Source organism: Plasmodium sp. gorilla clade G2, assembly GCF_900097015.1.
Source record: "Plasmodium sp. gorilla clade G2 genome assembly, chromosome: 14".
NCBI lineage: Eukaryota > Apicomplexa > Aconoidasida > Haemosporida > Plasmodiidae > Plasmodium > Plasmodium adleri (nom. inval.).
This window is the reverse complement of record NC_041706.1, coordinates 1,125,811-1,152,024: the sequence shown is the minus strand read 5'-3', so window position 1 is coordinate 1,152,024 and position 26,214 is coordinate 1,125,811. Positions and strand designations below refer to the sequence as shown.

Here is a 26,214-nt window from a genome sequence, read left to right as displayed (position 1 = left end):
AAGTATAGTCATACAGAATGAATCCTCATACTTATGCTTATAATAGAGAAGTTACTTTTAAAGAAGAAACATAAATATTTTATAGATAAAAAAAAAAAAAAAGAAGAGGTGTGTTTATAAAGGGTCAACAATATAAAAATATAAATACATGAATACATATAAGTATATATATATATATATATATATATATATGTATGTGTAAATGTTTTAGCAAGTGAATAAGATATGGGATATACTTCGACCCTTAAATTCGTAAACTTAGGTGTGAGGAGGAGGTTATTTAGAAGAGCTCATAAACAGCCACATCATAAATGGGATAGTATTAAAAACCAATTGAATGAATTATTAAAATATGGAAGGATAGAAACAACATTAACAAAAGCAAAAGAGTTACAAGGTTATGCTGAGGAATTAATTTATTTGGCTAAAAAAGATAATGTAGAAAATAATTTAAAAGTAGAAAGTATGTTAAGAACAGCACAAGGAAGAAGAAGATTATACGAATTTTATGTGCCATTATATAGACATAGACCTTTTTTTTTTACTAGAATTATTAATCAATGGAAATTACGTTTAAGAGATTCAGCACCTTTGGCTTATATCGAATTTATAGATAGACCAGGAGAACTAAGACCAGCCAAACCTGTAGGATATAATAAAATTAAATTCATATATGAAGAAATGAAAAAAAATCGAAGGAATTTTAGAAAGTACTTTAATATAGCAAAAAGGTTAAATCTGCTTGATGAAAATGATCACCTTCTTCCTGACTTTGCTGACACTGGTCATGTTCCCCAACAATATGTAAGAAAAAATAAAATAATATATATATATGTATATATATATATATATATATATATATTTATTTATTTATTTATATTTTATATTTTAGTGGTATGATGAAGAGAATGAAGAAGATGATGATGATGAAATTATTATTAACCCAGAATTAATAGAAAAATATAAACAATTTAATAACCCCATGTTGAAAGGACCAAAAAAAGGAAGAGAACCTTTTTATGTAGAATTACCTTTACCAAGTGTTACAGAAAAAACATTTTTAAATTACAGAAAAAAATTTAAGCCGTAAAAAAAAAAACAAAAGAAAGAAATATTCTTTTAGGACCATAATTATATAATGTCTAAAATATATATATATATATTACATATATATTTTTAGTACTTGAAATAAATAGGAATAAAGCAAAAATACCTTTTCATTATATTTATTATAATAATTCAATTTAATATTAACCAAATATAAAAATATATATATATTATATATATATATATATATATATATATATATATTTTTTTATGTTCATATTTATATTTTTATTTTTATATGTTCCTACTTATATAAACATAAACATATTTGTATTCTTTTTTTTTTTTTTTTTTTCATTTACAAATATATATTAACAAATATATTTTATATATATATATAATTATGAAGTGTATCCTTTTAATAAAAATATAACATTTTACACATTTATAAAAAAAAAAAAAAAAAAAAAAAAAAAATATATATATATATATAATATAAATAAACGAAGGATAATAATTATATCAGTGCGCATATATATTTATATATATTTTAATTTTTTTTATAAAAATGAATCTACTTAAAATAAAATATAAATGCGTGCGGATGGTATTAACTATATAAAGATAATGTATTATGTATATATATAATATATATTATTTTTTTTTTTTTTTTTTTTTTTTTTTTTTTTTTTTGACAAAATAATAAATATTTTATTTATTTCCATTTCGTGTTAATCAATTTTATAACATATGATGTACAATATAAATATTTTTTTATATAATACTCACACATTTTTATTACATATATATTTTTAAAAAAGGAAAAAATGGATAAGATTAAAAGTTGGTTAGGATTTAATAAAAATATTGCTTTAACAGAAAATAAATTTTTATTAAGAAATATAAATGACCAAGAAATTGTACAAGCAGAAAATGTAAGAGCAGAAGATTATCCAATACCTGAGAAATATTTAGAAGATCCAGAAAAAATACCAAAATATTATGTTTTTCAATCAAATATGGTAACAGATGAAGATTTACAACCTGGTATGTTAAGACAATTAGAAGTAGATAAAAGATTAACATTACCTACAAGAACACATATATCATTTCTAGTAACAGCTACAGATGTTATACACTCATGGTCTATTCCTAGTTTAGGAATAAAAGCTGATGCTATACCTGGACGCTTACATAAAATTACAACTTTTATATTAAGAGAAGGAGTATATTATGGTCAATGTTCTGAAATGTGTGGCACCTTGCATGGATTTATGCCTATAGTGGTTGAGGCTGTCTCACCAGAGGCATATGCAGCTCATGCCAAAAAATATTACAAGGAATGAACATACACACGTTATATATATATATGTGAACATATGTATGTATATCTATTTTATATATTTATTATATATATTTATTTTATATATATATTTTTTTTTGTTTTCTAATTTTAACAAATGCAATATGTACATAATAAATTTTAGTTTTAAAATTAATATTTTTTTTCAACTATAAAAAAAAAAAAAAAAAAAAAAAAAAAAAAAAAAAAACTTTATGGAAATATAAACAATAAATATATATTTATCAAGTTTGTATTATAATATCTTTTCTTCGTAATGACTAGAAGTATCTATATATCGAAAAAATAAATTGTTACAGTTTACTTTTTATATAGTACTTCAATAAGGAACTTGGAATTCAGGACGAAGGAACATTTTTCTCATATCCTACCATATCGTTAAGTTATATACAATATAAAAATATATTAATATATATATGTATATATATATATATATATATATATATATATATATATATATATATTTTTTTTTTTTTTTTTTTTTTTTTTTTTGAAACGTTTAATAAAAGTCAAAACTTTTGTTAAACACTGGAAAAGGAGCAAATAAAAAAAATTTCACGAATATAAAAATGATAAAAAAAATTTGATATATATAAAATAGTAGCATTAAAAAATTATATATATATATATATATTTATTGTGTGAATAATAAAAAATTAAGGTTATATATTTTTATATCAAGTCTAATTTATCTATAAATGTGAAATGTGCTTCAATTTTATATCCATCCCTTAATGTCTTTCAAAATAATTAATTATAAGGTATAAACGAAGGTTCATATATATATATTTATTTATTTATTTATCCAATTAATTTTATTTTGTTTTATTTTTTTCCATATTTGCAATATATATATAAAAAAAAAAAAAAAAAAAAAAAAAAAATTCACAGGTACATATATATATACGTGGTACATACATATATACGTAAGTACATACATATATACGTAAGTACATACATATATACGTAGTACATACATTTTTTTTGAACATTCCAATATAATTATAAATTCCCAGCAATGACCATTTTTTCTACATTTTTTTGTTCAGAAGAAATATTTTGTATGGAAGCTTTAGAACTAGCACATACAGATTTGTCATCGTTCATATTTAAATTAGGATTCATCACATAAGGGTTATTATAATGATGTGGGAATTCCATAGAATTGTTTTGCATATGTGGATGTTTAGAAAGTTTAGATGCATTTGATATACCAGATGTAAAATGTTCCTTATCATCATTTTGTTCAATAGGAATATATTGTGCAGGTATTGGTACTTCAATATAACAAGGTACATATATAGGTACAGGTATTTCTACATATTTAGGTTTAATTCTAGGTACTTCTAAAGTTTGTGTAATAACTAATTCTACTCCTCGTGGAACATTCTTTGATATCTGTTGATAATGAACTTCTTGTCTTGGTTGAAGTATAGGAACATCTATATATTTTGGTACTTTCACTTCATTATATACAATTTCATCCTTATTTTCAATAACTTCAACAATTTTTTCTATCTCAACTTCTTTATGAATAATTTTTTTTTCTTTCTTTACTATATCTTTTTGTCTTTCACGAAATATTATCTTAGGTATTTTTGTTACTTTCTCAACTGTAGTTGTTTTTATAGGACCAGGAATAACCTTCGATTTTACATCTCGGTATATATTTTTTGACTGAAATAATTCTTCTGCACTTATATTCTCACTTAATTTGTTGTTCATACCAAGATTGCTGTCAAAGATATTCACACCATTGGGTTTGAATAATTGTGTATCCCTATAACTGCTTTCTGCCATCCTTTTTTTTTCTTTACCAAAATTTTGAATATATATAAATAAATATAAATAAATATATAAATAAATATATATATATATATATATAACAACACTTTTCCGGATTCCTATTAAATATTAATATTATATATAAATATATGTGTGGGAGTAGTTCAACGAGGGCATATATATATGCACACAGACATATATATATGTATGTGTGCTTTCTTTTACTTTTCTATGAGATATATATTATTACATAGAACAATACGAGAAAAAAATATATGTGTAAACAAATATTATAAACATGTGGATGGTTGTGGAAAAATTAATAAATAAATAAATAAATAAATATATGTATCTATCTATCTATATATATATGCTTGTTTGCTTTTATTTATGTGTCTTTATATGCATATACACACACTTTTATTCCTATACACCCATATATATCTGATAACTTTGTAGTTTTAAATTAATGTCATGCATTTAGGCAGACTAATAGAATTATACTGACGTGTACATTTATATAAGCATACGTATATGTATATATATATATATATATAATAAAGGAAATATAGATAAAAAAATTATTTGAATTAAATTAAATTTATTTTTAATGAAAAATTGTAAGAATAATGAAAAGTAAATTTATTATCTACAATGATATGTATGAATTATTTCTGTCCATAAATAAAAAAAATAAAAATAAATAAATAAATAAATATATATATATATATATATTATATATTTGATATGGTGAAAAAAAAAATATATATAATTATTTTTATTATTTTTTTTTTTTTTTTACTTTTATTTTAATATTATAATTCTTATAAGTTTAATAAAAATTTTATTTTTTATATTTTTAAACCTTTACGTAATAATATTTGATTTTCTATATTTTGATGTTATATATATATAATGTATGTAAGTTAAATATATATATGTATATGTATACATATTATATATATATATATTTTTTTTATGTTATTTTTTTTATTTCTTTCCTTATATTACTTAATAAATGCTTATATTTCATATTTTTTCATCTTATATATTCATGATAATATTCGTGAAATAAAATAAGAAAAAATTCATTATATGTGAATTTAAATAATAAAACATCAAAAAAATAAAAATAAAAAAAATACAAATATATATTATATATATAATAGTAATGTATAATGCTTTATATACACATTGGTCTATATATAGGAAAACGAGTATAATGTGTGATATTTAAGTCCATTTTTTATTATATATTTATGTGTGTTTTTTTTTTTTTTTTTTTTTTTTTTGCGCATTTGTGTGGAAAGCTTACTACATATTATATGTATATATATATATGACATACAGTACAATATATATATTTAAAAATTTTTTTTTTTGATTTATATATTATTTTTATATATTTTTTTTTTTTTTTTTTTTTTTGAATGCACAAACGGAAAATAAGAATACACTGGATAATAATTTTTTAAATAAATATTCTTACAAAGTCTTCCAAATGAATAAATAAAAATGGTATTTAAATATACATATATAAAATATATATATATATATATATATATTATTAATGTTAATTATTAAGAGGGAGTTTTTTGATATGTTAATTATAGTATTAAAAAAAATATAATAATAAATTATATATTATAAACAAAAAAAATAAATTAATAATAGAAATATTAAAAAATTTATTTAAAATATAAAAAGAAATTAAATAAATAAAATATTATTAAATTAAAATATTATATATATATATATATAAACCTATAAATTGTATGATAAATACATGAAGTTGTTTTTATAATAATAATATAAAACAGTTATATCAATTTATTAAATATATATATATATATATATGTGTGTGTGAAAAAAAATATATATGAATATATAATTATTAACAATTTATATAATTTTTTTACATATACATGTTGTACTTATTTAGTTTATTTTATTTTAAAGTGAACAAGGTCAATGTGGGTAATTTTTTTTTTTTTTTTGTACATATCCCAATGATTGTATTTATTTTATTATATATATATATATATATATATGTTTATACTTATAAACCTCCTTGCTCTAGGAACGAGTCAGCTACCTTTAAAAATCCAGCTATATTAGCACCTGCAACTAAATCTGACTCGTTCAGGTAAATTTTGGAAGTATTATGACATTGTTCATAAATACTTTTCATAATATTTTGTAACTTAATATCAGTTTCTTGTTGTGTCCATTGCAATCTCATAGAGTTTTGACTCATTTCTAGTCCACTTACAGCTACTCCTCCAGCATTAGCAGCTTTGGATGGACATAGAATGATATTATTTTGTTTTAATTTGTGTAGAGCTTTTATATGTGTTGGCATGTTTGCACCTTCTACGACCATTTTGCATTTATTTTGTATGAACAAGTCAGCATCATTTTCATCAATTTCATTTTGTGTTGCACAAGGGAAAGCAATATCACATGGAATATTCCATGGTTTTTGATTTTCAAAATATTTGGCAGTTTTGGAATATTTTAAATATTCTTTTAATCTTAATCTTTGATTATTTTTTATATCCATAATATAATTTAATTGTTCTTTTGTAAATCCATTAGGTTCAAGAATATAACCATTACTATCACTCATTGTTAAAACTATAGCACCTTTTTCGATAAGTTTTTCCACTAAATATTGAGCAACATTACCACTTCCACTAACTAGACATTTTTTATTTTCTAAATTATCATTTAAATCTTTTAAAACATTTTCAGCAAAATAAACAACACCATAACCTGTAGCTTCAGCTCGAATATTGCTTCCTCCCCATTTTATATTCTTACCAGTTAATACACCTTCAAATGAATTTTTTAATTTTTTATATTGTCCAAATAGGTATCCAATTTCTCTACCTCCTACACCAATATCACCAGCTGGTACATCAGTATTAGGTCCAATATATCTGAACAAATTTGTCATAAATGATTGACAAAATTTTAAAATTTCATTTTCTGATTTTCCCTTTGGATCAAAATCAGATCCTCCTTTACCTCCACCCATTGGAAGTGTAGTTAAACTATTTTTAAAAATTTGTTCGAAACCTAAAAATTTAATAACACTTAAATTAACTGTTGGATGAAATCTTAAACCACCTTTGTATGGACCTAATACAGAATTATATTGTACTCTAAAACCTCTATTCATTTTATGTTCTCCTTTATCATTAATCCATGGTACTCGAAATTGTATTACCCTTTCTGGTTCAGCTATATTTTCTAATACTCCTATATATACATTGTCTTTTTTAAACACTGGCTTTAAGCATGATAATACTTCTTCAAACGCTTGAAGAAATTCTGGTTCGTTTTTATTTTTTGATACAACCTTTTCTCTCAATTCTTCAATTTGGCTATCTAGAGACTTGGTAGAAGTATATCCGTAGTTGTGTAGACTACCTAGTCTACTTTTTCCTAAAAATATAATAATAGTGTGTATATATAAATATATAAATATGAATATATGTATTTATTTATTTTATTATATTTTATTTTTTGCTATACCTCTTCTCTTTGCGTACGCCCCTATATCAATTTCATTTGTAATAAAACCTACACCAAAAGTTCATACACATTTTATATAGATAAATGTTTAACTATATATCTTGTACTATTACAATAAACATGTAATTATATATATATAAACACATTTATTTATTTATTTATTTATTTATTTACAGTTATATCGTACCTGGTTTAGCATATTTAAGAACCTTATTTTTGGAATATGCCTTCACATGAAATACAAAAACAATAAAACAAACAACACATGAATAGGAAATCATAATGTTTTTTTTTTTTTTCTTTTTTTTTTTTTTTTAATATGAATTTTTTTTTTTAATTCTTATTTATTTTATTAATTTTTTTTTTTTTTTTTTTATATATTATATTTTTTTCTCTGTTGTATGTTTTTTATATATACCAAAAAAAAAATATATATATATATTTTACAAATCATTAACTTTTAACATGGTCAAAATATAATTTCTTAAAAGATGATACAATCTGTTAATGTCACAAATAATTAATTGATTATATTCAATTTCAAGTTAATAAATAAATAAAAATATTATTATATATATATGTTTTTTCTTTTTTTTTTTTTTTTTTTTATATAATCCTTTTATCCGTTGAATAATGATATTATATACATTCTCCTAATGAAATATTATTTTATTTTTCTGATTTTTTTAATTTTTTTATATTTTCGATTTCTTTAGAAGAATGTCATAAAAGATGTTTATAAAAATAAAATAACTATTTTTAATTTTTACTATTTAATTATTAATATTTAATATTTAATTTTTTATTTCTATCCATTATGGTCATGTGTTAAAATATATAAGTGTGTATAACAATTCATATATGTAAAATCTTTGTGGTGAAAATATAGAGAGAATAATACATTATGGCATAATATAAATAAATAATATATATATATATATAATTTATAATTTTTATTATTATATGAACAAGCCATATAGTATCATAATATTATAGTTGAGTATATTCTATAGTCTCTTGAAAAAATTAAATAAAAAGATTAAGAGAGTATATAATATGTATAAATATTATATTATATTTTTGTACGAAAACATGTTATATTAGGACTAAAAAAAATAAAAACAAAATAAAACAAAACAAAACAAAATAAAACAAAATAAAATAAAATAAAATAAAATAAAATAAAATAAAATAATTAATATGAAACATATATATATATATATATATATATATATTTATTTATTTATTTTTATTTTTTATTATTTCTTTTTTTTTATTGTAAAGTATTGTGTAATTTTATTTGTTTTTTTGTGAGGTTGTGTATTCAATATATTTGGACACACGCCATCATATAAATGAACATGATCTAATAAAGTATATGTAGTTAAAGAAAATAGAGAAGGATTAATTAAAAATAGAGGTAAGTACATAATATATTGATGAATTGATGAACATAAATAATTGAGTATAATATTAAAACGTGAAGAACATAATTTAATAATAATTTTATTTTTCTTATTATAATTTTTAATAAATGTACACTTGATTGCTATATGATCACTTAATTTTGGTGAGGTATAAATAAAACCTATATAAGTTGATATATTAAATTGAAAATTATAAAATTCAGTATCTAAAATATGATCTTCCAATTTTTGTTCATCGTATTCTTCATCTTTTTCTTGTTTTTTTTTTTTTTTCAATGTATCATTTATATTATCATTTGATAAAAAATATTTTTGCTTTGTTTTTATTTTATTAAAATAATTAGCATAATATTGATTAGACTCAAAAGAATTTATATCATCATAATTTAAAGAATTTTTTTTTTTTTTTTTTTGCTTTAACATTTCATATAATTCATCATTTAATATTGTAGGAGATTCATAAAGATAAGTATTTCTTTTAATAAATTGTTCATATAAAATATAATCCATAAAAATATAATCAATTCTTGAACCTTCATTATGTACTCTACATTGACGATATGTATCCCAACATGTAAATTTACCATTTATATTTGGATGAAAAAAAGAAAATGTATCTATCATATTATCTTCATATATTAAATTTTTTATTATATCAACACAATATAATGGTGAACTAGTCATACCTATACTATTAGCTATATTTAATAAATCATGTTCAGAAAGAATAATATTTAAAGATATAAAAATATCATTTAAATGTTTTAAATATATACAATTTGTATTTTTAACTAGATATTGTCCATTCATATTATTTTTATATTTATATTTACATAATATTTTTTTACAATTTAATATTTTTTTATCTCTTTCATTTTTATTCATTTCATCATTATTATATTTTATATTCTTATCTTTTTTTAAAAAATAATATTCTATATCTTCACTATTATTATTATTATTATTATTATTAGTAGTAGTAGTAGTATTATTTGTAATCGATTCAAAAATTTTTTCATTATTTATGAAAAAATTTTCATACCTTTTTAATAGTTCCTTATGTTCTACATTATTTTTATGTCTAGTTACAATTTCATTATCTTCTTTCTCTATATTTTTTTTCAAAAAATTCTCATCCTTAATATCGTTTTGCATGTATTTATTGTGGCATGATATCTTAATGGTATTTTCCTCATTTTCATTTTCGTCCTTAAAATTACAACATTGATTATTACTATTAATGTGGTCATCATTTTTATTATTACTACTATTATGGTGGTCATCATTTTTATTATTACTACTATTATGGTGGTCATCATTTTTATTATTACTACTATTATGGTGGTCATCATTTTTATTATTACTACTATTATGGTGGTCATCATTTTTTTTATTATTACTACAATTATGGTGGTCATCATTTTTTTTATTATTACTACTATTATGGTGGTCATCATTTTTATTATTACTACTATTATTGTGGTCATCATTTTTATTATTATTACTACCATGGTGGTTCCCATTTATATTGATGTTACAAATATCTTGCAAATCGTCAGAGACCCTATTTACAACAAAATAATATTCATAAGGATAATCCTTATACTTATCATCAACATATACAGGATCTAAAGAAAAGAAATAGAAAATTTCTTCGAGAGATGAGAAATTATTTCCTATAAATTTGACATGAGTATCATCAAATTTTAAATATAAGTTATACAATTCATTATTTTGTGTTTTATATTTTTTAATAATAAAATTATTTTTATCTTTTAAGGTATTAATAATTAAAGGTATATTTTTTAAAATTTGCATTTTTATATCTTCTTTTAAGTCTATATTATCTATATTTTTTAATAATATATCTAAATTAATAATATTATTAAGATAATATATATCTTTATTACGATAAGAAATATTAAAATCTCCTAATAATATTATAGGTAAACCTGTTACTATTCTCAGTTGTAACATTTTTGCTCTTACAGCATGAAAAAATCTTATCTTATAATCTAGCCTTTCATAATTATGTCCAGAATAAGGAGCATATATATTAACTATAATAAAATGTTTATGCATAGTAATTAATATTCTTCCCTCATTAAAAAATTCACTTACACTTACACTTACACTTATATTTGTATTATTATTATTATTATTATTATTTATTTTGATCTGTTCATTATTTTTATCACATTTTATATTTTGATCATTATATATTTCCTTGTTATCATTTAATAATAAAAAAAAAGATATGGATGTTTTATCAATTTCAGACTTCTTCTTTATTAATAAGTTTTCCTTTTTTATATACTTGTTAAAAAAAGAAAAATCATCAAACACTTTATTTGTTGAACATATTATTTTATTTTCATTTTTTACATATGTTGCTAAGCCTGAATATCCCTTATGTGTTTTTTCTCCTTTTTTTTTTTTACAACAACTCCAATACGATTCATACATATTTGAATCAGCCTCTAATAAATTACAATCATTCTCAATAAATGATTCATTCGTTTTTGTTTCTTGTAAACATAGAATATCGATATCGAGTTTTTTTAAAAATAGTAGCAAGTCATCATCATTTCTTTTTATTATTTCACAGCTTTTTTTCCACCCATTTACATTCCAGCTAGCTAAACCGATTTTTTCCATTTAAAAAAAAAAAAAAAAAAAAAAAAAAAAAAAAAATAATAATATATATAAAAATATATATATGTATATATTTATATATACTTTTAATGAATAATTATGATTTCCTTTGAACTATTAATATTTTCTTAGTGAAGGATCCACTGTCAGTTTAAATAAACATTTCCCTTTTTTTTTCTTTTTCGAAATATTATGTACGCACACACATATTTAATATATAAATATAAATGGTATATAATATATATATATATATAATATATTGATGTGTCGTCAGAATAATATATGAAATTATTTTTCCATTTCTCATTTCTTGTTTAATTCTTTTTTCCTTCAAAAATGATTGTAGGAAAAGAAAAAATAAGATATATTAAATTTACGTCAAAAATGAAATATATATTGTGTTACATATATACATATATATATATGTATAATTAACATTATATATATGGGGCTTGTAATTTTTTTCCATTCGCTTATTTATTCGATTTTTATAATTTTTTTTATTATCTTTTAAAATATGGATACCTCTCCAATAAATGTTCAACCTTCTATTTATATCAAGAAATATCAGTTTACTAAAATATATAACAATGTAAAATATGAATTTATAAATCCCATGAGTTTACTAACTACAAAAAAAATAATAAAATAATAATATAAAAAAATAAAAAATTTTCATTGATGACAATTTTTTCTTAATTAACAAAATGAATGAACAATATTTTTGAGAAAGAAATGAATAGTGGAAAATGTTATATGAATTGTAAATTTAAATTGTCAATTGAGAATAATAAATATTATAATACATATTATACGATCAAAATAAAACATAAACCACGCAAAGAATATGTTTAAGAGGTATTATATATATATATATATATATATACATACATACATTTATATTTATATATTTATATGGTTACATTTTTTTATTTAATGGTCGATCAAGATTATAATTAAAAAAAAATTTCAAAACATTCTTCTTGTTTTAATTCTATGTAAAATTAAAGAGTTATTTAAAAAATCACGAAAAGATACAATAATATGAGATATCCTACTTGATATTTGTATAAGCTCAGAAAAATCTTTACATCCATTAAATAATTTTATATCCATTTTTAAAGAAATAAATCCAATATTTGGTACTTTCAATTTTATTTCCTCATCTATTTTATTTTCATCAAAGGAATTATTTATATATCCTTTCCATGTTTCCTTGTTATCATTTTTTGTTGAATTATCTTCTTCATTAATTATATTTTTTTCGATGTTTATATTAATTGGCTTGATTATATTATCTGAACTGTTCATATTATAAGTTTTTTCCATATCTACATTTTTGTTATCATCCATATCTACATTTTTGTTATCATCCATATCTACATTTTTGTCTTGTTCATAATTGTTTATATCGTCTTCATAATTGTAAACAAAAAATTCAGAGGTAATAAGGTGTGAAGGAAAATCTGTATAAAATGAACAATCGAGATTTCCAGATAAATCCATACTTTTATTAGTTAGATGTATATTTTTACACAATCCAAGAATAAAAAATTGATCATAACTATCTACAAAATGTATTGATATTAGAACAAGGAGATAATCACTTTTTTTTAAAATAAATATAACTTCATTTTTTCTGATAATAAATTTTTCAAATATATTTTCTGTACTATTTGTTTTTGTTAAAAAAAAATGCATTAAAGGACCACATTGTAGAGCTTCTCTAATTTTTGATAAATGGCTAGCTATTTGAAAAGCTTGCATTGGATTTGTTGGTATTTCATATAATTCAATTTGTAGGTCATATCCAAATTCTTCTTTTTCTAATATATGTGTATGTATTTTAAAATTATCTTCATCATGATAACAACTAAGAAAATATGGCATAGTATATTCATTCCATATATAATCAAAATGTGTATGTGATACATATATTTGTAAAGAATCTAATTGATTATATTTATCATCTTTATAAGAATCTTCCACTTCATTATCTTTTAAATATTCTTCTTCCAAACATTGAATTTTTAAATTTATAGATTTCTCCAAATTTATTTTTGAATGTGCTTCCAATTTATAAATAATATCATCAACATCATAAATATATTTTGTAACAACATATCTATCTGTTTCTTTATCAACTATTTTGTTATTTGTATAATAAATGCTAGGTATTGGTACTCCATTATTTATTAAATTATAAATACTTTCAAATAATACCTTGTTATTAGATATATATAGGTTCGATTCGCATTCCATGCTTTTTATTTTTTTATATAGCCGTTCACTCATTTGTAATATTATCGTAAGAATAAATAAAAATAAAAATAAATAAAAAAATATATATATATATATATTATATGTCTATATATTTTTTCATATTACTGTATCTTAAATATCAATACATGATAAAATTGAAATGATATATTGATTATCCATATATTCATATTAGACAAAAATATAATCTGTTCATATTAAAAGAGTTTATAATTTTATTTTGTATGAAAAATATATATATATATATATATATATAACAGTTTTTATATCAAAAAATAATTAGCTTTTTTTTTTTATACGCACATTTATGTGTACATATTTTTATTGTATTTGTGACTTTAAAGAATTGTGAATAATGTCATATTATCTATATTAAAAATTTATAAAAACAAATAATAAAATAACAAAAAAATAAAACAAACACACACGCACAAAAAAAAAAAAAAAAAAAAAAAAAAAAAAAACAGTGAACAAATAAATAATTTCATATATATATTATTTATTTATTTATTTATTTATTTATTTATTTATTTATTCATTTATGTTTCCTCTTTTTTTGTTGAATTTAATAGGGGGGTATACGTATGGTAATGTGAAGAAAATGATCAAACTGAGAAAAGTTGGCAGCTAGCCAATATAAAGGAGTATTCAAAGGAATTTGTATTCCATTAATTATAATGAACATATATGGACTAAAAATTAAGTAATCATCTTCAATAAAATAATATATTGTTTCTGAATTTAAATAATTATCTTTATCATTATTATTTAAAATATGGGACGTTTGATTTTTTTCATCTTTATTAATTATTTTACGAACAAATGATGGGATTTGATCATGCAGAAAATCACCCAATGTATTAAGAAGAATATTTTGTATATACATATTACGACTATCATATTTATTAATATTATTATTAATATTATTATTCATATTATTATTATTATTATTAATATTATCATTTGATTGTATTACCTTTATAAAGGGATATTTTGTTAATATTTGATTATATGGAGGTCCATAAATATGTAATATAATAGGGCAATCTTTTATAACCTTTTCATCTTTTAAGATATCATATATATTTGGATATTTTTCATTGTGATGTAAATTATTTTTAAAATTTATATGATCACCCTCTTTTTTTGTATCTTCTAATATTATAGAAGAGAAATCATTTTGTATATCTTTATTTAATGGATCACTAACATTATCATTATTATATGATGTTCTTATATTTGATACATTATTTTTTTGTGTTTGATCATTTATAAAATTTTCATTCAAATGGACACAATAAATATTGCTAATATTATTATTATTATTATTGTTGTTAATATTATTCCTTTTATTATTAACTATATTGTCACATTGTTCTATTCTTATCACCTGCGATTCTTCCTCCTGAGGGTCGATTTTTAAAATACATAAATTTTCCTCATTTTTTTTATCACTAATTTTTTGATTTGTTTGTATTGAATTATCCTTATATCGATTCAAATCACATAACTGTTTCACTTTTTTTATATAACTATTATTAAAATAATTAATAAAATTTAGCATGTTATAATCAATATATTCTCTATACAATGAACATATTTTTTCGATATGGAATTGTTTCAAGTTATATAATATATCTTTTTGAATTCTTTGTGGTAATATTTCTAATGCTCTATTATTTTTATTTAATATATAATTTGCTTTTTTCAATTGGTTTATTATAAATTCTTCAAAATTATGAAAACCTTTATATAATGGAATATAATTATTATATGGTAAGATATTAATATCTCCTTTAAGATTTGTATTTTTTTCATCATATTTTTTATTATTAAGAGAGAGTGGATATTCTTCATCTCCTTTAAAATGAACTATTAACACCCATGGAATATTTTTATTTGATATATTTACAAATTGTTTGTTATACCATTCGTTATTTATTTGTTCATTCTTTACAAATTGAAAGTAATCAAACTTTGTTATATCATCATAAATATTAATATTATTTAATTTTATATCATCATAATATTCATTTATATCTCCTTTATTTTCTTCTATATCATTTTTTATATGACCTTTATCATTATCTATATGTATTTTATTCTCTTTCATATAATTCTCTTCATAATAATTTTCTACAATAATATTTTTTACTTGTCTCTCTTTTTCAGATTCTTCATTTTTTGTATTTCCATTTATTTCTTTTTTTATGTCAATGGATCCTTTTCTTTCTTTTTCATTTATAAAACTATTCTTTTGTATAATATGATCATCATTCTTATTACAATTTTGATGGTGATTTACATTTGAACTATTATTTGGGTTATTATATATATTCACATTAACATCATAAATATTTTTCTCATTATATCTTTCGTATGATAATTTTTCATGATTTTTATTCATACCTTCTAATTTGACAATATTTATATGATTTAAATATAATTCATTATTAGAACATATTTTTATAGATTTTTTTTTATTTACATCAAGTTCATTATATGTTTTATGATTTGTCGTATATTCCTTTTCAATATTATTTAAATCACAATATATATCAAACAACACACCTATAGGTAGCCTCCAATCTAGAACGATTTTTTCTTCACAATTATTTGTACTACTATATGGATTTGTATTAATATTTGTATTTACATTTGTATTTATATTTACATTTGTATTTACATTTATATTTACATTCATATTATTATTATTTGATGATTCATTTTTTTCTTCTTTTTTAATACATTCAAAATATACACCAAATTTATTACCATAAAATGGTAATATAAAAGATTTAAAAAATTCAAGACATTTAGGTATGATGTTTGATAAGTACATATATCTATGAACATATAAATAATAATACGATGGACATACAAGAGATTCTGATCCTTTTTGATTAAGACAAACACATAAAACTAATCCACTCTTTTCTATATTACTATTAATATCTTTTATATTAGGTACTTCCATATAATCGATCTCCATTATATCAAAAAAATTTCCTCTTACCAATTTTTTTTTTTTTAAATAAAAATATATATATATATATATATATATATATTTATTTATTTGTTCCTTTATTATATATATATATATATTTTTTCTTTTATTATGTAAAAAAAATAATAAAAAGAAAAATAACCATGCCACTAAGAGTAGACCAATCCTTAAGAGAGAAAAAAAAAAAAAAAAAAAAAAAAAAAAAGGACCCACAACTATTATACTTACATATGTTTATATATATATATAATATAGACAATTTTAAAAAGGCTTACAATATATATGAATAAGAGATAGGTGAAATATCATATAATAAAATCAAACATATATTATATATATATATATATATATATATATATATATATATATATATATAATATGTGTATTTATATATAATAAAATATGCTTAAAAATAAATTTCATATGATCCACATCTTCATTTATTTAATAATATTTCCAAGAATATAACTATCTTGAAAAAAAAAAAAAAAAAAAATCCAAATAAAATAATTATTATATATCACATTTTCTACTTTTAAATATATACTAAAATTCTCATAATATTAAATAAAGAGTGCGGACGAACACAAAAAAAAAAAATAAATAAATAATATAATAAATAAAATAATAATAATATATATTCTTATATTTCTTATTTATCCATGTATTTATTTTATATATGTGTTAATTTAAATATGATATATATTTTATTATAATTAATTATTTATCCTTAATAATGATAATATAATAATGACATATAACACAACAAATTATAAAGATGACACTGTTTTTTTTCTTTATTTTTTTTAAAAGGGAAAAGAAAAAATATATATAATAAATATATTATGAACATATATATTATATATATATATATATATATATATATATATATATATGTAAATGAAACATCCTTTTTTATTTTTTTTACTGTATAAATATAAATATATAATATATATATAATATATATATTTTATATGCATATATATAATTATTATATTTTATTGTTCTACAGCATATATTCACTATTATATATTTTATATATATATATTTATTCATATTATATGCTTATTATATTTTAATATATATATATTTATTTTATATTCCATTATTTATAATTCCTTTTTTTTGATGTTTTTTTTTAATTTCTAAAGGAATATTTGTTTGTGGTAGTACTTACATTCTTTTACATAATTATAATTAACTTTATAACTGTTATCTATTTTTTTTAAATATAAAAAGAATGAAGAAAAAAAAGAATTATGTTTTTTTTTTTTTTTTTTTATGTAAAAAAATGAAATATATATTATTACCATTTGAAATATAGATAATATATTCTTGGAATATTTTTTTTTTAAAAATATAAATTAATAAATAAATATCTACATAATATAAACATATATATATATATGTATATATATTATATATGTAGGTATGGTTGTAAGTGCATAATCCAATATAATAAGATAAAGTGTCCACGGAATTTTTATTTTTTCTTCTTGAGAAAAATAAATATAGTGACAATATAATATCACATAGTAGTACAGAATATGTACTTTTAAAGACTACATAAAAAAAAAAAAAAATACATATATATATAGAGAGAGATATCCATATATCTATAATATATATATATATATATATATATTTTTTTTTTTTGTGGTTTTTTAATGAATGAAATAATGGATGAAGGAAAGAAAAAGAACAAGAATAGAAAACATATTAGTTCTTTAGATGAAGAGAAATTATTTGAGAATATATCTAAAGATGACTGTGGAATAGTAAAAAAGTTTACATTAGGAGTATGTGCTATGGAGAGTAAAGTTGAGAGTGCTCCAATGGAATGTATATTAAAGCGTCTAGCAAAGAGTGGTGATTTCCATATAATAAAATTTAAAGAGGATATGATATTAAATCATGATATAGATTGTTGGCCTGTTGTTGATTGTTTGATTGCTTTTTATTCTACTGGTTTTCCTTTGAAGAAAGCTATAGAATATGTAAAAAAATATAAACCTATAACCTTAAATAATTTAGAGAAGCAGATGATATTACGATCAAGATTACAGATTTATGAAGAATTAAAAAAGTGGAGAGTACCTCATGCGAATTATGTAGTTGTAGATCATGATACTGTAAAAAAAGGAGAACATGTATTTGAAGAATATTATGATTATATAGTATATGATAATATAAGATTAAATAAACCATTTATAGAAAAACCAATAAATGCTGATAATCATAACAATTGGATATATTATCCAAAAAATACAGGAGGTGGTTGTAAAAAATTATTTCGTAAGATAAAAGATAGAAGTAGTGAATATTGTCCAGATATACATAAAGTTAGAACAAATGGTACATATATATATGAAGAATTTTTATCTACTTTTGGTACTGATATAAAAGTATATACTGTAGGTCAAATGTTTGCACATGCAGAAGCTAGAAAATCTCCAGCTTTAGATGGTAAAGTTTGTAGAACATCTGATGGAAAAGAAGTTAGATATGCTGTTATATTATCAGAAGCTGAAAAAATTATAGCTTATAGAATTGTTGAAGCTTTTCAACAAACAGTCTGTGGATTTGATATTTTAAGAACTACTATGGGTCCTTTTGTTTGTGATGTTAATGGATGGTCCTTTGTAAAAGGTAATATAAAATATTATAATGATTGTGCTCATATTTTAAGAGCTATGTTTCTAGCTAAATTAGAAGAAAAATATAATATTATTCCAAGAGATTTAGCTGATAATTGGTATAATATTGAAAATGAAGAAGAAGTATTAAGAAAAACATTCAGACAACCAGATGATCTACATTGTTCACATCATGAAGAATTATGTTCTGTAATCATTGTTATGAGACATGGTGATAGAAAACCAAAACAAAAAATGAAATTCTTTACAAACAAACCTTTAATTCTTGATTATTTTAATTCAGAAGAAAATTTATATAATGTTATATCAAATAGATATACTCATGATGATACTATTAAAATAAATAATATTGAACTCAATACTACTAATTATAATAACAAAACAGATGATACAAATAATCAAAATAATAATAATAATATCAAAAAATGTAATTCAAATATATGTAATGCTAATATAAATGATGATACTCAAAAAAATAAAATAAAAGAACAATGCACTAATCATCATGAAACGTCTAATAATAATTCAAATATATCAAATAAAGAAAATTTAAATGAAAATAATAAAATAAATCAAACCAATCATGATAATCAAAATGATTGCACATGTATTGATAAAAATAATACAATTAAAGATCCTAATAATAAAGATAAAACCGACAAAAATGATACCCTTCTTCAATCTGATAACAAAATGATGAATGAAAAAAATTCTTCAAATAATAAAAATATGAACACAGATATATGCAATACACCTGTCCAAACAGATGAAGTGAAACAAAACAATTTATATAAATCTTATAGTAAAAAAGAAATAAAATTTAAATCACCAGAGGAATTAGAAGATCTTTTCTTAAGAAATAATGTTATATTGAATGATATAGAAAAGGAATATAAATTAATAAAAGAACAACTTTTTAATATTCAACAAAAATTGGAAAAAGCAGATAATAATGATAAATCTGAAAGAGATGAAGAAAAATTAAATGGAACAATTGAAAAGGAGGGGTTGATTATATCTGATATGAAAAATAAAGACAATGAAAAGGTTGTAGATAAAAAGGAAACCACCGATACTAATAAATCGAAGGATGATCATGATGAAAATAATAATAGTAGTGTAAAAATAAATTTACAGGGTAACAATAAAGAGACAGAGGAAGAAAGGTTGAATATGTGTTCAGAAAAAGATGCATTGAATTTAATGACAAAAGAAGAATTAGAAATAAAAAGAGGTGAATATGAAGTTATGATTGAAAATCATAAAACATTACAAAAGATTTTAGAAAGAGGTGATGGTTTCACAGGTATAAATAGAAAGATTCAATTGAAACCTATAGATTTAATTATATTAAATGATAAAGTTATAGTGACTAAAATACTTGTAGTTGCAAAATGGGGTGGTGAATTAACAAGAATGGGAAGAAGACAATCAGAAAATTTAGGTAAAAGATTTAGAGCTACATTATATCCAGGTGATTCAGATGGATTATTAAGATTACATTCAACATTTAGACATGATTTTAAAATTTTTACATCTGATGAAGGTAGATGTCAAATAACATCAGCTGCATTTACAAAAGGTTTTTTAGATTTAGATGGAGAATTAACACCTATATTAGTTGCAATGGTTATAAGAAATTCTAAAGCACATAGTTTATTAGATGATAATAATCCATGTTTAGAAAGATCAGAATGTAAAGAATATATTGATGAAATATTAAATGAAAACCAAGATATTGATGAAGATTTATTAAAAAAGCTAACACCTGGAAAACATGCAAAAGGATTTAGAGAATCATTAAGAAAAATATCAAACTTTTATATATTAATGGATAAAGTAAGAACAACTATATATGATTTCTTAAAAAGTTTGAATCAAGAAGTACAAAAATGGTTAAACTTATTTCCATATGATGAATATGCATTATATGTAATTGATATATTACATGAAATACAAGTTAGATGGAAATCACTAACAAAAATGTGGTATAAAAAAAATAAAAATAAATATGATACTTCAAAAATTCCAGATATTGTAGATAATATAAGATTTGATTTAATACATCATCATTCATATCTAGGGAGTGGTTTAGATAAAGCTTTCGAGATTTATAATCAAATAGAACCACTAGCCAATTTTATTTCACAAGCAGAATATGGTATTACACCTCAAGATAAAGTCAAAATTGGTGTACATATTGTAGGCAAATTATTAAGAAAATTAATACATGATGTAACATATTATAGAGATGAAGAAGAAAGAAATAAAAAAAATAATAAAGGAAATAATGTTCTCAAAAATGCTTTACATATTTCTTATATGAATCCATTTTATTTTAAAAAAACAGAAGAATTACAAAAAAAAGATAAGCAACAACATCAAAGAGATACATCCAAAAATTTTAATATGTGTAAATATGATACAAAACAAAAATTTCTAGATAATTTCTTATTCAAAAGGGATGATACTGATATAAATAAAAAAATAGAAACAAATAATAAAGCAAACACGATAAATGATAAACCGGATATATTATATAATACAAATGATAATAATGAAAAAAATGAAAAAAATGATAAAAATGATAAAAATGATAAAAATGAAAAAAATATAAATGAACTAATACAACAAAATAATATACAAACAAATCATAATGACAAAAATGATCATATAAATAAATGTGAACAAGGAAAAAATAAGGAAGATATTATCAAAGGGATAGATATAAATGATAATAATATTAATAGTAATAATATTCATAATATTCATAATAATAATAATGATGATGATGGTGAGAATAAGAAGAATAATTATATAGAAGAAACAGAGGAGATGAAAAAATCTTTTAATGTAAAAGAAGAAAATAGTTCTAATAATGAAACAAATAGACATACAGATAATTCCTATTTAAGATATGCTAGTATATGTTCAGAAAATTGTAAAAGAAATTTAATAACTTATAATGAAAATCAAAGAAAAGATAAATTAGAAAAATGTTCTTCATTAACCGAAAAATCTATACCAGATATATCTATAAATATTATTAATAATAGAAAAGAATGTATATGTAAAAATAATTTAAATGGTAATGAAAAAAATAAAAATACATTATATAAATGTGATGATTTAATATGTAATATGAAACATTCAGAAACGGTTAATGGAACGAGTTCAGAACCTAGTAATTCAAAACGAATCTTAAATAAGTCGTTGTGTATAGGATATAGTAGTACTACTAATGATAATAACAATAATATGAATGGTAATCATAAAAATGTTAACGATGAATATAATACAAATGATAACAACAATAATAATAATAATAATAATAATAATAATAACAATAATAATAATACAACGTCCACATTTTTAGATTCCAATATATCAGACAGCTATAACGAACTAAAAAATTATAAAAGCACTGTTACATATAATACCAATGTTAAAGATATATATACCCCAAAATTAATCAACAAAAAAGAAGCCCTTGTTATTAATTCCTCAGATTTATGGGCACACCAAAATAAATATAGGAAGGAAAATAATGAGAAACAAAAAATGAAAAAAATAAAAAATATGAAAGATAATGACTTGAATGAAAAAAAAGAAGATTCTAATGATCGAGGTGTCGCATATAAATATAGTGAAAATTTTTTAAAAAAAGAAAGTGGTTCCTATTTTATGAGAACTCTAGAAGATTCTGATAAAAGGAATAAAACAAAAGTGGATGACGATCAAATGGATTCTACTTCTAATGTACATGAAAAAATGAAAGAATCAAAAAATAGCGGAAGTCTAGAAAATAAATATGACAATGAAAATAAAGAAGATAAAGAAGACAAAGAAAATAATGATGAACGTGTGAAAATTTTTAAAAATAATGGTAAAGATGATAGTATGAAAGGTACCAATGTGGATGAAGAAGATAAAGAAAATATTAAAAATGAATGCAATAAGTTAGATACAAATAATATAAAAGAAGATACAGATGTAAATATAAATGGAAAAGAAAATCAAAATGATGAAAAAGTCAATGGTGACGTAGACGTCGACGTCGACGTCGACATTGATGTTGATGAAGATGAAGGTGATGAAGAAGAACATGAACATGATGATGATGAAGATATAATTCGATTAAAAGAAACAGATGCTAGAAGATTAGGTATAAGATCACCTTGGAGAATGGTAAGATCACGATATTATGTAACATCAGCATCTCATATGATATCATTATTAAATATTTTAATACATGCAAAAAAAGCAGATAATACTATAAGTCAAAATATTATAGATAATGATTCATTCAAGAGTGTAAGTGATGTTACTGATTTGCATTATTTATCACATCTAGTTTTTAGAGTATGGGAACGAAAACATCTAAAAAGAGATGATAGTAATAGATTCCGTATAGAAATATTATTTAGCTCAGGAGCTAAAGATGGATTCGGTCAGAATTATGAATTATTAGAAAAAGATGCAAAGGCACAACAACAAAAATATGAAAGACATTTTAATAAATATTTTGATGATACCAAGAAGATTAATACAGACAAGAATTTAGGGACCACAACAGGGATGGTAAGTGGTGCTGATACGCAAAATGGTACAGTGGTGGGTTCACAAAATGGTACAATTGTGGGTTCACAAAATGGTACAATTGTGGGTTCACAAAATGGTACAATGGTGGGTTCAAAAAATGGCACAGTGGTGGGTTCACAAAATTGTACTGTGGTGGGTTCACATAATGGTACCATCATAGATACATCAAATATGCAAGACAGTTACAAAAATGTGAATAACCATGTGAATCAAAATAATTTAGAAGAAGGAGGTACTAATGGAAAACAAGTCCAAGCAGAGGCATGCATAAATATAACTATTGGATTAAATGAAAATGTGAAGGAGACGAATAATTCTAATAATTTGAAGGATATAAATATAAATGGTACAAAAATTTGTGATACATGTGAAGAAAAGGATGAGGTGCAAAATTTAGAAAATAAAGATAAATCTATTATAAATGAGACAAATAATATAAATTGTGTGAATACTACAAATATTTCTTATGACGTTAGAGAGGAAAAAGAAAAAGTCGTTTCAGCACAAGAAGTATCAAATAATAGCATAATGAATAAGAAAGAAATTAAAATAGTAGAGCATAATAATATTAGGAAAGATAATTATTCTAAAAGTGTTGATGAAATAATTTTAAATAATAATAAAAAAAAGAATAATATGAATTTGAATATATTAAATAAAGAAATAAAAAAGAGTAGTTTACATAGTATTTCTAACAATTCTGTAAATCCTTTTGTTTTAGATTCTTTGAATGTTTTTAGAAGAGATACTGACGAGAAAGGACCTCATATAATAAATTATAATAAAAGAGAAACATCTTATGTGTTTGGATGTTTGAATGAAAAAAAAATGGGTTCTACTAATAATAATTTAAGTAGAGCAGGTAGTTATATGGTTAGATCAATTAGTTCAAATTTAAGAAAAAAAAGTAAACAAAAAGATATTTTAAAATTAGATTATGACAAAAAAGAAAAAGAAGATATAACAAAAGAAAATCTTTTAACATATGAAAATGAATATATTAATAATAGTTCGAATGAGATGAATAGTAAATCATATAGAAGTTATTCATGTATAAGTGATAGATCATATTATAGAAATAAAAAAGAATTTGAGATAGGAAATGAAGAACATAATAGGAAAAATAAGTTAAATGCTTTTAATCATATCATAGATAATGAGAAATTAAAAAATGAGTTCCTAAAAAAACATACATTAGAAATAAATCATATGGAAAATAATGATGATAATAAAAATAATGATATTCATAATAATAATAATAATAAAAATAATAGTGGTGATATTCATAATAATAATAAAAATAATAATGGTGATAGTAACAACAACAACAATAATAATAATAATAATAATAGTACTGGTAGTAATAATAATAAGAATAATAATACTGGTAGTAATAATAATAGTAGTAATAATAAAAATAATAACAAGTATAATATTAATAGTAATCATAATAGTAATTATCAAGACAAAAAGAAAGTTAGTTTATTTTCACATGTATATGAACATTTCAATGAAAATAAAAAAAATGCAACTTCAAATTTAAAATTCTTCTATAAAACATATATGCCAGATTATGAAAAAATAATAGAGAATGATAAAAAAGCAGAAACGTTTGATGTACCACCATATTGTGAATTGGCTCCTTTAATTGTATTAACAAAGAATTGTCAACTGTCAACCTTTGAAAATATTCTTACCAAACTTTTAAATAACTATTCTAAGAATACAAAAAATAAGGATAAAAATAAAATGGATAAGGTTTCAAAAAATAAAACAAAATAAATATAAAATGGTAATATTAATATAAATATATACATATATATATATATTATGTTGATGTGTTTGTAATTT

General features: G+C 20.6%; 8 protein-coding genes across 8 annotated transcripts; 3 read left to right on the top strand and 5 right to left on the bottom strand.

Annotated features, from left to right (window-relative positions):
- Positions 1–225: 225 nt before the first annotated feature.
- Positions 226–1,090, top strand: PADL01_1431000 (mitochondrial ribosomal protein L17-2 precursor, putative; the record flags this gene model as incomplete). The annotated part of the gene is made up of 2 exons (XM_028684583.1): positions 226–804; positions 893–1,090. The coding sequence occupies 2 exons, from the start codon at positions 226–228 to the stop codon at positions 1,088–1,090; spliced, it is 777 nt and encodes a 258-aa protein (XP_028540646.1).
- Positions 1,091–1,874: 784 nt separating this feature from the next.
- Positions 1,875–2,393, top strand: PADL01_1430900 (cytochrome c oxidase subunit 2, putative; the record flags this gene model as incomplete). The annotated part of the gene is made up of 1 exon (XM_028684582.1): positions 1,875–2,393. The coding sequence occupies one exon, from the start codon at positions 1,875–1,877 to the stop codon at positions 2,391–2,393; it is 519 nt and encodes a 172-aa protein (XP_028540645.1).
- A 1,019-nt stretch (positions 2,394–3,412) lies between these two features.
- Positions 3,413–4,210, bottom strand: PADL01_1430800 (conserved Plasmodium protein, unknown function; the record flags this gene model as incomplete). The annotated part of the gene is made up of 1 exon (XM_028684580.1): positions 3,413–4,210. The coding sequence occupies one exon, from the start codon at positions 4,208–4,210 to the stop codon at positions 3,413–3,415; it is 798 nt and encodes a 265-aa protein (XP_028540644.1).
- A 2,044-nt stretch (positions 4,211–6,254) lies between these two features.
- PADL01_1430700 (NADP-specific glutamate dehydrogenase) lies at positions 6,255–8,016 on the bottom strand (the record flags this gene model as incomplete). Its single annotated transcript, XM_028684579.1, has 3 exons — positions 6,255–7,645; positions 7,736–7,783; positions 7,923–8,016. The coding sequence occupies 3 exons, from the start codon at positions 8,014–8,016 to the stop codon at positions 6,255–6,257; spliced, it is 1,533 nt and encodes a 510-aa protein (XP_028540643.1).
- Positions 8,017–8,994: 978 nt separating this feature from the next.
- On the bottom strand, positions 8,995–11,820 carry PADL01_1430600 (exodeoxyribonuclease III, putative; the record flags this gene model as incomplete). Its single annotated transcript, XM_028684578.1, has 1 exon — positions 8,995–11,820. The coding sequence occupies one exon, from the start codon at positions 11,818–11,820 to the stop codon at positions 8,995–8,997; it is 2,826 nt and encodes a 941-aa protein (XP_028540642.1).
- Positions 11,821–12,786: 966 nt separating this feature from the next.
- PADL01_1430500 (conserved Plasmodium protein, unknown function) lies at positions 12,787–14,112 on the bottom strand (the record flags this gene model as incomplete). Its single annotated transcript, XM_028684577.1, has 1 exon — positions 12,787–14,112. The coding sequence occupies one exon, from the start codon at positions 14,110–14,112 to the stop codon at positions 12,787–12,789; it is 1,326 nt and encodes a 441-aa protein (XP_028540641.1).
- Positions 14,113–14,662: 550 nt separating this feature from the next.
- PADL01_1430400 (autophagy protein 5, putative) lies at positions 14,663–17,089 on the bottom strand (the record flags this gene model as incomplete). The annotated part of the gene is made up of 1 exon (XM_028684576.1): positions 14,663–17,089. The coding sequence occupies one exon, from the start codon at positions 17,087–17,089 to the stop codon at positions 14,663–14,665; it is 2,427 nt and encodes an 808-aa protein (XP_028540640.1).
- A 1,682-nt stretch (positions 17,090–18,771) lies between these two features.
- On the top strand, positions 18,772–26,145 carry PADL01_1430300 (acid phosphatase, putative; the record flags this gene model as incomplete). The annotated part of the gene is made up of 1 exon (XM_028684575.1): positions 18,772–26,145. The coding sequence occupies one exon, from the start codon at positions 18,772–18,774 to the stop codon at positions 26,143–26,145; it is 7,374 nt and encodes a 2,457-aa protein (XP_028540639.1).
- Between the last annotated feature and the right edge of the window lie 69 nt (positions 26,146–26,214).